General features: G+C 41.1%; 1 protein-coding gene across 1 annotated transcript in view; it reads right to left on the reverse strand.

Moving 5' to 3' along the window:
* ces2b (carboxylesterase 2b) overlaps positions 1 to 14678 on the reverse strand; it is a 28067-nt gene that overhangs the window by 7232 nt on the left and 6157 nt on the right. The window contains exons 8-28 of the mRNA XM_080002089.1: positions 14497 to 14601; positions 14275 to 14373; positions 14044 to 14187; positions 13249 to 13326; positions 13019 to 13166; positions 12767 to 12916; positions 12585 to 12657; positions 12320 to 12492; positions 11029 to 11215; positions 9053 to 9191; positions 8750 to 8883; positions 8459 to 8612; positions 8198 to 8302; positions 7976 to 8074; positions 7745 to 7888; positions 6088 to 6165; positions 5862 to 6009; positions 5611 to 5760; positions 5429 to 5501; positions 5164 to 5336; positions 3872 to 4058 (exon numbers count right to left, since the gene is read on the reverse strand). Of these exons, the coding sequence (XP_079858215.1) occupies positions 3872 to 4058; positions 5164 to 5336; positions 5429 to 5501; positions 5611 to 5760; positions 5862 to 6009; positions 6088 to 6165; positions 7745 to 7888; positions 7976 to 8074; positions 8198 to 8302; positions 8459 to 8612; positions 8750 to 8883; positions 9053 to 9191; positions 11029 to 11215; positions 12320 to 12492; positions 12585 to 12657; positions 12767 to 12916; positions 13019 to 13166; positions 13249 to 13326; positions 14044 to 14187; positions 14275 to 14373; positions 14497 to 14601 (2741 nt within the window). The remainder of the gene's footprint in view (positions 1 to 3871; positions 4059 to 5163; positions 5337 to 5428; positions 5502 to 5610; positions 5761 to 5861; positions 6010 to 6087; positions 6166 to 7744; positions 7889 to 7975; positions 8075 to 8197; positions 8303 to 8458; positions 8613 to 8749; positions 8884 to 9052; positions 9192 to 11028; positions 11216 to 12319; positions 12493 to 12584; positions 12658 to 12766; positions 12917 to 13018; positions 13167 to 13248; positions 13327 to 14043; positions 14188 to 14274; positions 14374 to 14496; positions 14602 to 14678) is intronic.

A 14678-nucleotide genomic window follows, 5' to 3' on the forward strand; every position in this document is an offset into this window, starting at 1 on the left:
TGTTCCATGCTGTTTATCAAAGTTCAACACAGTTTTTGTGACCCACCGCAGCAAAAGCCGCCATCTTGCGCATTTCTAAAATAGTAGAAAAATGTTAAACCGTGGAGTTAAATACTCCCATTAGATTACATGGGGAAACACAGTTCACTTACCGAGACGCTGAATAGCACTGAACAACGCCGATCGATCGTTTCCTTTAAAGCGACAGTCCAGGTTAAGATCATTCATCCATATTCCATGTGATGTGAAGTCACAATGTGAAACCGTTTTGATAGAGTTCAACCTTTAAATTGTACTATTTTTACACACACACGGAGACATCGTTGTGGAGGGGGCGTGTACCCACGTGTATCATCGAGTAAGAATTGCTGACGTCACTGATATCACGTCCGTAAACAAGACAAGGATCTGGTTTCACTAGTCTGTGAAATTTTCATTTGTCTGTGTTGTTATGGATGTGGAGAAGCGGGTGGAGGAAGATCTAAATCATATTGCGGACCTTAATCTGACCAGTGCGATAGATCCAAGTCAGTGTAAGCAGCACGTACTGGACTTCATTTTCCGCGATGATTTGGATGACTTGGAGAACATTTCAAACAGCGGATTTCAACCTGAATGTGACGATGAAACGGAATATTTTCAAGAACCACCGGAGGAGACCAACAATATGCCCATTGTCGTTACAACGGAAGAAGTTGATGACGTGATGAAGTCCGTTGAGGTTGGTGTTGTTGACGCTGTTCAACGCTGTTCATGATTGGCCCATTCAGCAGTATGTAATTTGCCATGAGGCTTTGTTTGTCCGGCAACCCCATTTGCATTCTGGGAGCTGGCTGAATGAAGCCAAGTGTGGGTAAAACTTTAAGGGTGATTATCTCAGAATCACAGTGTGGCGGAAAAAGGGGCGTGGTCAAGCACCGGCTGGGGACGACAGCACGGTTCCTGTTTCCCACGGCCACCAAGCTACCTCGAATTGGCCCAATCAGCGCCCAATTCGAGGCAGGGAGTTTTCTTAACGTTTTGTCTGTCTTACAGAGGGGATCGGCGCTGGGGCTCATGAGTAGCCCAAGAGCGGAACGCTATTCCTCCTGCGCCCAAGAGGACTATAAACCACTGTAGAATAGATCTTCATATATATATATATATATATATATATATATAAAAACTGTATATACACTACTCACAAAAAGTCAGGGATATTCGGTTTTCGGGTGAAATTTCAGGATGAACCTAAAATGCACTATAACCTTTACAGGTGAACTTAATTTGACCTTCTCTAAACTTTTGAATGCACATGTCCAACTGTTCAATGTTTGAGTACTTTTTTACAACTTGCTGTTCTCTAACAAGGAGATGAACGGCAAAATTCACAACAGGTGTTTGATCCATGAATCGACCAATACATTTCCTGGTTCAATTAGAATTGGTATTTAAACATTCTTCTTCATCACGCTGTTCACATTTTGACATCATTGAGACCAAGACGACACCTAACAACTGATCAACAGTACCTCGCCATTGTGAGCCTTCAAACAGGATGTTCTTAGAGCGAAGTGGCCACTGAGCTTAGAGTATCACAGAGTGTCATCAGCAGGTTGCAGCAGAGATACAGAGAGACTGGAAGAGTCACAGAAAGGCATAGAAGTGGACGTCCTTTGGCCACATCCCACACTGATGAGCACTTCATTGTGAACAGTGCCCTGCGGAACCGGATGATGAATGCCACTCAACTCCAGGCACATTTAAGGGAGGTGAGGGGCACCCAAGTGACACATCAGACCATTCGAAACCGTTTCCATCAGCGTGATCTGCGTGCTAGACGACCTACAAGGGTACCTGACCACACCACCAGGCACAGCCATCATCGTCTTGCATGGGCCAGGGAGCATTGACGCTGGACGAGGGACCAGTGGCCTCAGTGCTGTTCTCTGATGAAAGTCGATTCACGTTGAGCAGAAATGATGGCCGCCAACGATGTTGGAGACGTCAAGGAGGGCGCTATGCATCAGCCACTGTTGTCACCAGACGAGCCTTTGGTGGTGGTGGTGTTACAGTGTGGGCAGGTGTGTCTAGTCAATTCAGAACTGCCCTACACTTTGTGAATGGTACAGTGACAAGCCCATACTACCTGAATAACATCATTAATCCAGTCATTGTGCCACTGCATGAACAACACAGGCCTCATTTCATCTTCATGGACGACAATGCTCCAGCTCATCGAGGTCGCATCATTAGGGAACAGCTGCTAGAGACTGGGGCACCTCAAATGGAGTCGCCTGCACTTTCTCCAGACCTGAATCCCATAGAAAACCTATAGGATCAGCCGAGTTGCCGTGTAGAGGCTTGTCATTCTGTACCCCAGAACCTCAATGACCTGAGGGCCGCCCTTCAAGAAGAGTGGGGTGCCAGGCCTCAGCAGACAATAAGTCCACTTGTGAACAGCATGAGACGTCGTTGTCAAGCTGTAATTGATGCATTGCATGCTTCTACTTAAATGCCCTACTTTCATGATATAATATCACTGTAGCGTGAACTTTTTACATTTTCCATAAATTTCACCCTAAAGCCAAATATCCCTAACTTTTTGTGAGTAGTGTATATATTTATAATTGTGGACTGCGTGCCAGACTGAAATGGACAATAAAACTCAAGCCATGTTGGCGTACCACGGCCAAAAATACTCGTCTCCCTCCCTGAACCCTTAACTGTGGGAAGAAACCCCCACACACAGTTTGCAACACCCTTTTCATCAACAAGTCATTACTCTAAAAACATTTGCTTGATTCGAAAAAGTGACACCTTGTTTTGAAGCTCTGATTCTCAACTTTCAAATGATGCAAAAAAAAGTCGAAAGCCGCCAAATGACCCTAACGTATGTGGTGGGTCACATTTAATGATTCAATATGTCCAATTGCCCCATGTACACCCCAACAATTCCGAGTCTCGGTGAGGATCATCAAGTCCTTCTACTCTGGAGCAGTGGAGAGCATCCTGACAGGCAACATCACTGCCTGGTTTGGGAACTGTACTGCTCAGGACAGGCGGACCCTGCAGAGGGTGGTGCATTCAGCTGAACGTACCACTGAAACTACCCTCCCCCCCTTGCAGGAGTTATACACCAGGAGGTGTAGTAGCAGAGCCCGCAGGATCATGAAGGATACTCATCACCCCAACAACAGACTGTTCCAGCTGCTGCGGTCAGGCAAGCGCCTCCGCAGTCACACAGTGAGAACAGAGACTGAGATGGAGTTTTTTCCCGCAAGCCATAAGAACTATCAATGCTGACCTCACCAGGGGTCCTCACTGAGCAACACACATAGGCTCCACTACCTTCGGTACTGTATGTAGCATACTGTACCCCATACTGTGTCACTGTTCAGAGTTGTTCGTGATGCCGTATTGCTGCGCCATACTGTTGTATACTGTGCTGTATTATCCCAAACACTACCTCACTATATTCACATGCCACTTTAATGCACATATCTGTATATACATAATTGCCTATCCCATACACATAAGCCTATTCCCCTTATCTATTCCATTTTATTTTATTTTATTTTATATATTTTTATTTTATTCTATGAGTATTCGACTAAGTGTATTACGTTTTAGCAGTCAGTTAGTTGGTCTAGTACAAAGAAATTTTCCGAGGTCATATTGTGTGTTATCACCGCATGTGTTGCAATACATTTCACTGCATATACGGTATGTATGAAAGTATGTATATGTATGTGACGAATAAACCTCTTGAATCTTGAATCTTGATTGCAGTTTTCAAGCGATAGCCAGTGAGTAAAAATCAGAAATGTGACAAAGGGACAAATAAGGAATTGAACAGTGACATAAATCCTGAATTCTTTGAATGGCATACATGAGTGGCTGCTTGGTGGCATCCCTCACTCCTTCCCATCCTTCCGCAGGTTGGGGCCGGGCCAGTCGAAGAGGGCCTACAGGTGGCCTGGCAAAGGGTACACCCAAGAAGGCATGGACTGCTTCCTTCCCCTTTGTTCTCACATATTGGCCTCTCAGACTCCCAAGCTGTGTCTGGACTACAGGTCCTTTAAAAACAGGATCAAAAAAAGAGGCTTGAGACAAGGAAGGGAAGGAAGGCAATATAGCTGGGTTATTGACCTCAAAACGATTGACTGTTCTCCTGTGACACAACGAACATTACCAATTGCAGACATGGGGGGAGGTCTGTAAACTGGTCAATAGTTTTCTCTGCAGGGTTGCAAACAGCCTCCTATGAACGTAAAAAATGTTTGCTTCTGTTTGCTTCTCTTGTAATGTTTCCTTTTGCTCAAAGCATTGTTTCATTCATGGGTATACCAGCTCTTAAAGGGCGGGGCATTGAGAGAAGTTCTTTGCATGTAAAATTGCTCTGCTGGCGTCCAACAAATGATCACACCGGCAAGCTGAAAGTCTTGAAAAAGTAGAAATCAGTTCCACTTTTACTGAGGTTGTCTGGAAATTCTTAAAACCATTTGCGAGTTCACTACCTAGGAATTGATTACTATATTTAAGTTTGATGTACTTATTATTTCTTTCAAGTTGATATCCTATTGTTAGCCACTGAGGATACCTGTATGGATCCAGCGGCAGTGAATGGTGCCATTTGAATTAGACACCATGAAGGACCTTACGGTATTGGTGGCTGTATTTAGGTCATTAGGGATGGAGGATAGCCGCTAGGCATGTCTGTGCAGTGCCGGTCACAATAAGTAAAGATTATCCCTGCGAATGTACACATGGAATAGTGGTTGGCTGAGGGTGCCAGGCGTGGATATGGAAAGGGGTGATTCGGGGATGCCACAACTCACTGTTGAGCATTCTGGAAACAAAACAATGGGCTTCGGTGTTAAGCTCCGTTATCGTCAGCAAAAGGGATTTAACATCAGATCAGGTGTTTTACTGCATGTTGGTCACAAAATCGTTAATTGATAAAGAATAGTATTAAAAAATATTTTGTCAGACAAGACAGTTGAGGGAAGCCTCCTTAATACCCGCCATTTTGGTGTATAATTTCTTATAATTTTGGCCAAATCATTTGAGAATTGATCATTGATATTGAATTTGATTAGAGATTAACCCAGCATTTTTGTTATCAATAATATATAGTGATTGATTTTTAATTGTTTCAAAAGAAACAACCCTACAGCTCACCGTGCTCCATCATCTTCCTAGCCAAACGGATCTTCTCTGGGAGTGTTTGAGTCATGAATGTGAAAGGATCCTTTTTCATGTGGAGACGAGGCTCCTGTTCCATCCCAATGGACAAGTAGTCACCTTCTGCTCCATACTGTGGCCACTGCACCAGGCCAGCCCCATTAGGTGACCTGCATGTACAATTTTTATTTTTTAAATACAAATGAAAGCTTCACCACTTTTCCTTGTGAAGTATGAACAGTCATTAAAGTCAATTTCTTACCCTGTACGGGCAAAGTTTGCCCAATAGCTCATCATGATTTTGCTTAGCTGCTGCTCTTCTTCTGGACATGCAACTAAAACAGTATTTTGTTTGATGAAGCTACTTCTGCAGAATTGTGGCAAGGTGCATTTTTCATACAGCATATTCCATGAAGATAAAGTCATAAAAAAGGGTGTACCTACTTGCTAATTTAACACTTGCAGTGGTGAAGCAAAATCCAAACACTATAAATATTTCATCTACATGGTCAGACTTAACAAAACTTGGCCTTCTCTCCTGCAGTGATTTTGGAGCGTGCTGGTATTCATACAGATATAGAGGAGCACCTGCATCTATTAGAAGACAAATTACATATACAGTATAGTGTGTCTCAGTGCTGTGTGGGAGAAAAAATGTTGTAATGACAAATTTAGAGGTTTACAGGATGAATTACCTCTGTGGGCATTTGCAGTCTTAATAAGTGGAACATTGAACATCAGGTCTCCAAGTATCGCAGTGAACCCCTCCCTAACCTTTATAGGATCTTTGGAAGTTCCGATATATTCCTCTATCCACAGCTCTGCTTCCAATTGATCTTTGGACTTGAGAAAAAAAAAATCAAATGAAGTTCTTATGCCAGAAAAAACAAGTAAATGAGTGAGTTGCAGTGTTTTTCTTACCCCAGGAAAGAACATGGCAAGGGTGCTCCGGACGAATTCTCGCTCCATTCCCTCCGTCCAGTTAGGAGGAGAGAAAAACTAAGAAAGATAAAGATGAGGAGCATTGTTTTATTGGTTTGGTTTATTAAAGGTTGAAGAGTTATTATCGCAAGGACAATATCATATATGTCTTTGTGTATTATAATTAATATTAATATATTATTACATGGCTCTGTGGAATACTTGATACTTGATTCTGATTGGTCAACATCCCTTGTATCCCTCCTCCTACAGTTGCTCTAACTACTGTAACACTCGTTAGTAGTGGCTGGGGGGTCTTCTGTGGCTGCAGGGCGGGGTGCTCGGGGCAGTGTCTATACAGCTGCGGGACTCAGCGGCGGCTTCGGGGCCTTTTCCTTTGCTATGATATAATTCTGGCCTCATACACCAGAACTAATTGGGACAAGTCCCGTACACTCACCAGTGGACACATCACGCACGCACACACACACACACGCGGCCTCTTCACAGGCACACACACACCACCAGCACCTGCTTTGAACAGACCCCCAAATACCCTCCTGATTATATCCCTCTCCTTTCCTTCCTCATTTACGGCCATAGCTATGACAGGAAGAGGCCACATAACTAATTGGTGTTCAAGTTTTCCTGGACTTAATTAACTCTGTTTACGTCAATGTCTATATATGAAAGAAGGGGATTGGTGGTGGTTCTGTGTAAAAAAAATATGTGCTCTTGTCATCCTACAAGTCGTCCACAGGACAGAGTTATTGCAGCAGTTCTTGATGATAAAAGAATTAATAAAGAGTTGCATTGCAGGTTGAGAAGTTGCAGACTAACTGTCCCTGATGCAATAGCACAAATACTCTGTGGTAATTACAGGAGGTAAGTTAGGGTAAGTTTCATTTAGGAGGATTTAAATGTATATTTAATACAACACAGACAATTAATTGTATTATATGATTATAGAACCCAGAATCGCGATTGAGGCACTGCCTTGCAGCCACCTGTGCAAGCACCTCATGTTGATTACACACATTTTAGCATTTTTTCTATTTTTAGAGCTTATAGAGCTCATTGTGCGTAATCACTGGGTGTCATGACGTTTCACTGTATGTATGTATGACACCATGTATATGACTTGAACTTGTATGCCCAGCATGCTGACAGCACAGGTAAAATAAAATAAATTTATATCACAATCCCTAATGTAACATCCCAACATGTGTCATTTCAGGATTATAGAAATGTCCAATTAAACATTAATAACAGTAAATATGTGTCGTCGTGTGTAGAGGGAACCCTAAGCTTGTTGCATTGTTAACTAGGCTGCTATGGACTATTGTTCTTAGTAAAAGCTCTTAAACTAGATATCATAGTTGTAAAATAATTGAAAATCAATATTCTGGATCAATATATTCATTTGTTTAGTCAGTTGCGATGTAAAAAATAGGACAATGTACAGCATTTTCTTTGGGGTCCTGATCAACCTGGCGTGGTTGTTTTGCCGACCGGCTGGCTGTACACCATGTTATTACTTTTCCAACTTCAACGATATATATAAGAATAGAGAACTACAATATTTAACCAGGTTTCTATAGGAAAATAGATCATTGCGATACTCTAATATAATAAACAAGTTCATCGTCATACTCACGTTTGGTATTAAGAAGCCCCCTTCATCATTGTTGACCCCTGTCATGAAAGGTATCTTGAGAAATTTATGGCTTTGGTAAATGTCGTCCACAGGGTTGGTCAGGAAGTATCCATCAATTGTAACAGGAAATCTCAGCATCACGTTCTTGAAGGCAAAAGCAATTGTTTAAAATAAGTTATTCAATCAACATTGTCAGTAAAAAGTCTGTACAGACCTGCTTTGAAAGCTCACCTGTGAAAGAGTCACTATAGAATTTATGTCCATGTGTTTCATACAATTGGCAATCTTCTCTGTGCTTGTGACATCGCATCCAGATGCATTGGCTGCCATCTGTGAGTGAATATTTTATCAATCAAAATACATGAAAAAAAGAACATGTACAGTATTTATATCATGTGTCTCATGTTGTGCACTGACACAAAAATAAACATCTAAATAGATTACAGTATTAACCTGAGCCATAAGAAGAGGTTGATTTGTCAGGAGTGGATCCATTGCTGCAGTGCCGCTCTGAGCGATTGCTCGTTGAAATAGTCCATCAGACAAAGGTGAAAGAAGCTAGAGGGTGAAAGAACAGACTGTCAAGATATAGAACATTACACGGAGTAAACTGACCTCAAGCTGATTTATGGTAAATGTTTATGTTCTCTCAAACATCCGTTATTCAATTTGTATCTGAGTTTGGTAAAAGCTGGTGTGTGGATTGATTCTAACCAGGAGGGACACGCTCACTCCACCAGCAGATTCCCCAAATATAGTGACTAAGCCTGGATCTCCTCCAAAGTTGTGGATGTGCTTCTGGACCCACTGCAGGGCTTCCACCTGGTCAAGCAGGCCTAGGTTTCCTGAAATGTGTGCATCTCCAGTGCTGTGGAGAAGAAACTACTGGTAGTTTAGAACAAGCCAGATGTAGGCATGACGTACATGTAACACAAGCGTATCTCAAAACTACAAAATAAGTCACCATGTGTTCATTGTAATTGCATTTTGTGATTCATTTTTTACCTGAGAAACCCTAATAGCCCCAAGCGGTACTGGATCAAAACCACAACTACATCCTGGTAAGCAGCCAGTGCAGAACCATCAAACATTGATGCTGAGCCCATTGATAGTCCTCCACCATGTATCCAGACCATGACCTAATGACACATAAAACAATAACAATTACTTCATAAAGAAGGTTTTCAGACCAAACCGTTAAGCAGGCCCAACATTTTAGCAAAATGCTAAAATTACAAATATACTTTTTAATTACAGAGCAGTAAAAGATCAGGATGAAGAAATCTGCAAAAAAACAAATGCAATTACTGGGAGCTTGGTATCTTGGGTCGCTTCTGCAGGAGTATAAATGTTGAGGTAAAGGCAATCTTCTGAAATTTCAGGGATTTCTAAAGGAATGCCCAGCAGCTCTACCAAATCGATGGAAAACTGTCTATGTTGAATACACCTGGTGAAGAAAAAAATAAATAAAAATCAAAGGACCACCTTGGAGATACAGGGTAAAAAAAACATTTGAAATACAACCAAACAAGTGCAATTAATCTGTATTTTATTGAATATTAAAAAATATCTGTTCCATGCTGTTTATCAAAGTTCAACACAGTTTTTGTGACCCACCGCAGCAAAAGCCGCCATCTTGCGCATTTCTAAAATAGTAGAAAAATGTTAAACCGTGGAGTTAAATACTCCCATTAGATTACATGGGGAAACACAGTTCACTTACCGAGACGCTTAAATTGTACTATTTTTACACACACACGGAGACATCGTTGTGGAGGGGGCGTGTACCCACGTGTATCATCGAGTAAGAATTGCTGACGTCACTGATATCATGTCCGTAAACAAGACAAGGATCTGGTTTCACTAGTCTGTGAAATTTTCATTTGTCTGTGTTGTTATGGATGTGGAGAAGCGGGTGGAGGAAGATCTAAATCATATTGCGGACCTTAATCTGACCAGTGCGATAGATCCAAGTCAGTGTAAGCAGCACGTACTGGACTTCATTTTCCGCGATGATTTGGATGACTTGGAGAACATTTCAAACAGCGGATTTCAACCTGAATGTGACGATGAAACGGAATATTTTCAAGAACCACCGGAGGAGACCAACAATATGCCCATTGTCGTTACAACGGAAGAAGTTGATGACGTGATGAAGTCCGTTGAGGTTGGTGTTGTTGACGCTGTTCAACGCTGTTCATGATTGGCCCATTCAGCAGTATGTAATTTGCCATGAGGCTTTGTTTGTCCGGCAACCCCATTTGCATTCTGGGAGCTGGCTGAATGAAGCCAAGTGTGGGTAAAACTTTAAGGGTGATTATCTCAGAATCACAGTGTGGCGGAAAAAGGGGCGTGGTCAAGCACCGACTGCGGACGACAGCACGGTTCCTGTTTCCCACGGCCACCAAGCTACCTCGAATTGGCCCAATCAGCGGCCAATTCGAGGCAGGGAGTTTTCTTAACGTTTTGTCTGTCTTACAGAGGGGATCGGCGCTGGGGCTCATGAGTAGCCCAAGAGCGGAACGCTATTCCTCCTGCGCCCAAGAGGACTATAAACCACTGTAGAATAGATCTTCATATATATATATATATATATATATATATATATATATATATATATATATATATATATATATATATATATATATATATATATATATATATATGAAGATCTACTTCATAGAACTGTCAATGCTGACCTCACCAGGGGTCCTCACTGAGCAACACACATAGGCTCCACTACCTTCGGTACTGTATGTAGCATACTGTACCCCATACTGTGTCACTGTTCAGAGTTGTTCGTGATGCCGTATTGCTGCGCCGTACTGTTGTATACTGTGCTGTATTATCCCAAACACTACCTCACTTTATTCACATGCCACTTTAATGCACATATCTGTATATACATAATTGCCTATCCCATACACATAAGCCTATTCCCCTTATCTATTCCATTTTATTTTATTTTATTTTATATATTTTTATTTTATTCTATAAGTATTCGACTAAGTGTATTACGTTTTAGCAGTCAGTTAGTTGGTCTAGTAGAAAGAAATTTTCCGAGGTCATATTGTGTGTTATCACCGCATGTGTTGCATTACATTTCACTGCATATACGGTATGTATGAAAGTATGTATATGTATGTGACGAATAAACCTCTTGAATTTTGAATCTTGATTGCAGTTTTCAAGCGATAGCCAGTGAGTAAAAATCAGAAATGTGACAAAGGGACAAATAAGGAATTGAACAGTGACATAAATCCTGAATTCTTTGAATGGCATACATGAGTGGCTGCTTGGTGGCATCCCTCACTCCTTCCCATCCTTCCGTAGGTTGGGGCCGGGCCAGTCGAAGAGGGCCTACAGGTGGCCTGGCAAAGGGTACACCCAAGAAGGCATGGACTGCTTCCTTCCCCTTTGGTCTCACATATTGGCCTCTCAGACTCCCAAGCTGTGTCTGGACTACAGGTCCTTTAAAAACAGGATCAAAAAAAGAGGCTTGAGACAAGGAAGGGAAGGAAGGCAATATAGCTGGGTTATTGACCTCAAAACGATTGACTGTTCTCCTGTGACACAACAAACATTACCAATTGCAGACATGGGGGGAGGTCTGTAAACTGGTCAATAGTTTTCTCTGCAGGGTTGCAAACAGCCTCCTATGAACGTAAAAAATGTTTGCTTCTGTTTGCTTCTCTTGTAATGTTTCCTTTTGCTCAAAGCATTGTTTCATTCATGGGTATACCAGCTCTTAAAGGGCGGGGCATTGAGAGAAGTTCTTTGCATGTAAAATTGCTCTGCTGGCGTCCAACAAATGATCACACCGGCAAGCTGAAAGTCTTGAAAAAGTAGAAATCAGTTCCACTTTTACTGAGGTTGTCTGGAAATTCTTAAAACCATTTGCGAGTTCACTACCTAGGAATTGATTACTATATTTAAGTTTGATGTACTTATTATTTCTTTCAAGTTGATATCCTATTGTTAGCCACTGAGGATACCTGTATGGATCCAGCGGCAGTGAATGGTGCCATTTGAATTAGACACCATGAAGGACCTTACGGTATTGGTGGCTGTATTTAGGTCATTAGGGATGGAGGATAGCCGCTAGGCATGTCTGTGCAGTGCCGGTCACAATAAGTAAAGATTATCCCTGCGAATGTACACATGGAATAGTGGTTGGCTGAGGGTGCCAGGCGTGGATATGGAAAGGGGTGATTCGGGGATGCCACAACTCACTGTTGAGCATTCTGGAAACAAAACAATGGGCTTCGGTGTTAGGCTCCGTTATCGTCAGCAAAAGGGATTTAACATCAGATCAGGTGTTTTACTGCATGTTGGTCACAAAATCGTTAATTGATAAAGAATAGTATTAAAAAATATTTTGTCAGACAAGACAGTTGAGGGAAGCCTCCTTAATACCCGCCATTTTGGTGTATAATTTCTTATAATTTTGGCCAAATCATTTGAGAATTGATCATTGATATTGAATTTGATTAGAGATAGTTCAGCATTTTTGTTATAGATAACACCAAGTGGTCGATTATTAATTGTTTCAAAAGAAACAACCCTCCAGCTCACCGTGCTCCATCATCTTCCTAGCCAAACGGATCTTCTCTGGGAGCGTTTGAGTCATGAATGTGAAAGGATCCTTTTTCATGTGAAGACGAGGCTCCTGTTCCATCCCAATGGACAAGTAGTCACCTTCTGCTCCATACTGTGGCCACTGCACCAGGCCAGCCCCATTAGGTGACCTGCATGTACAATTTTTATTTTTTAAATACAAATGAAAGCTTCACCACTTTTCCTTGTGAAGTATGAACAGTCATTAAAGTCAATTTCTTACCCTGTACGGGCAAAGTTTGCCCAATAGCTCATCATGATTTTGCTTAGCTGCTGCTCTTCTTCTGGACATGCAACTAAAACAGTATTTTGTTTGATGAAGCTACTTCTGCAGAATTGTGGCAAGGTGCATTTTTCATACAGCATATTCCATGAAGATAAAGTCATAAAAAAGGGTGTACCTACTTGCTAATTTAACACTTGCAGTGGTGAAGCAAAATCCAAACACTATAAATATTTCATCTCCATGGTCAGACTTAACAAAACTTGGCCTTCTCTCCTGCAGTGATTTTGGAGCGTGCTGGTATTCATACAGATATAGAGGAGCGCCTGCATCTATTAGAAGAAAAATTACATATACAGTATAGTGTGTCTCAGGGTTGTGCAGAGGAGAAAAAATGTTGTAATGACAAAATAGAGGTTTACAGGATGAATTACCTCTGTGGGCATTTGCAGTCTTAATAAGTGGAACACTGAACATCAGGTCTCCAAGTATCTCAGTGAACCCCTCCCTAACCTTTATAGGATCTTTGGAAGTTCCGATATATTCCTCTATCAACAGCTCTGCTTCCAATTGATCTTTGGACTTGAGAAAAAAAAAAAATCAAATTAAGTTCTTATGCCAGAAAAAACAGAAGTAAATGAGTGAGTTGCAGTGTTTTTCTTACCCCAGGAAAGAACACGGCAAGGGTGCTCCGGACGAATTCTCGCTCCATTCCCTCCGTCCAGTTAGGAGGAGAGAAAAACTAAGAAAGATAAAGATGAGGAGCATTGTTTTATTGGTTTGGTTTATTAAAGCTTGAAGAGTTATTATTGCAAGGACAATATCATATATGTCTTTGCGTATTATAATTTTTAGAGCTTATAGAGCTCATTGTGCGTAATCACTGGGTGTCATGACATTTCACTGTATATATGTAGGACACCATGTATATGACTTGAACTTGTATGCCCAGCATGCTGACAGCACAGGTAAATAAAATAAATATATATCACAATCCATAATGTAACATCCCAACAGGTGTCATTTCAGGATTAATTGAAATGTCCAATTAAACATTAATAACAGTAAATATGTGTCGTCGTGTGTAGAGGGAACCCTAAGCTTGTTGCATTGTTAACTAAGCTGCTATGGACTATTGTTCTTAGTAAAAGCTCTTAAACTAGACATCATAGTTGTAAAATAATTGAAAATCAATATTCTGGATCAATATATTCATTTGTTTAGTCAGTTGCGATGTAAAAAATAGGACAATGTACAGCATTTTCTTTGGGGTCCTGATCAACCTGGCGTGGTTGTTTTGCCGACCGGTTGGCTGTACACCATGTTATTACTTTTCCAACTTCAAGGATATATATTAGAATAGAGAACTACAATATTTAACCAGGTTTCTATAGGAAAATAGATTCAATTTATCATTGTGATACTCTAATATAATAAACAAGTTCATAGTCATACTCACGTTTGGTATTAAGAAGCCCCCTTCATCATCGTTGACCCCTGTCATGAAAGGTATCTTGAGAAACTTATGGCTTTGGTAAATGTCGTCCACAGGGTTGGTCAGGAAGTATCCATCAATTGTAACAGGAAATTTCAGCATCCCGTTCTTGAAGGCAAAAGCAATTGTTTAAAATAAGTTATTCAATCAACAATGTCAGTAAAAAGTCTGTACAGACCTGCTTTGAAAGCTCACCTGTGAAAGAGTCACTATAGAATTTATGTCCATGTTTTTCATACAATTGGCAATCTTCTCTGTGCTTGTGACATCGCATCCAGATGCATTGGCTGCCATCTGTGAGTGAATATTTTATCAATCAAAATACATGAAAAAAAGAACATGTACAGTATTTATATCATGTGTCTCATGTTGTGCACTGACACAAAAATAAACATCTAAATAGATTACAGTATTAACCTGAGCCATAAGCAGAGGTTGATTTGTCAGTAGTTGATCCATTGCTGCAGTGCCGCTCTGAGCGATTGCTCGTTGAAATAGTCCATCAGACAAAGGTGAAAGAAGCTAGAGGGTGAAAGAACAGACTGTCAAGATATAGAACATTACACGGAGTAAACTGACCTCAAGCTGATTTATGGTAA

This window comes from Zeus faber, assembly GCF_960531495.2.
Source record: "Zeus faber genome assembly, chromosome: 6".
Taxonomy (NCBI): Eukaryota; Metazoa; Chordata; class Actinopteri; order Zeiformes; family Zeidae; genus Zeus; species Zeus faber.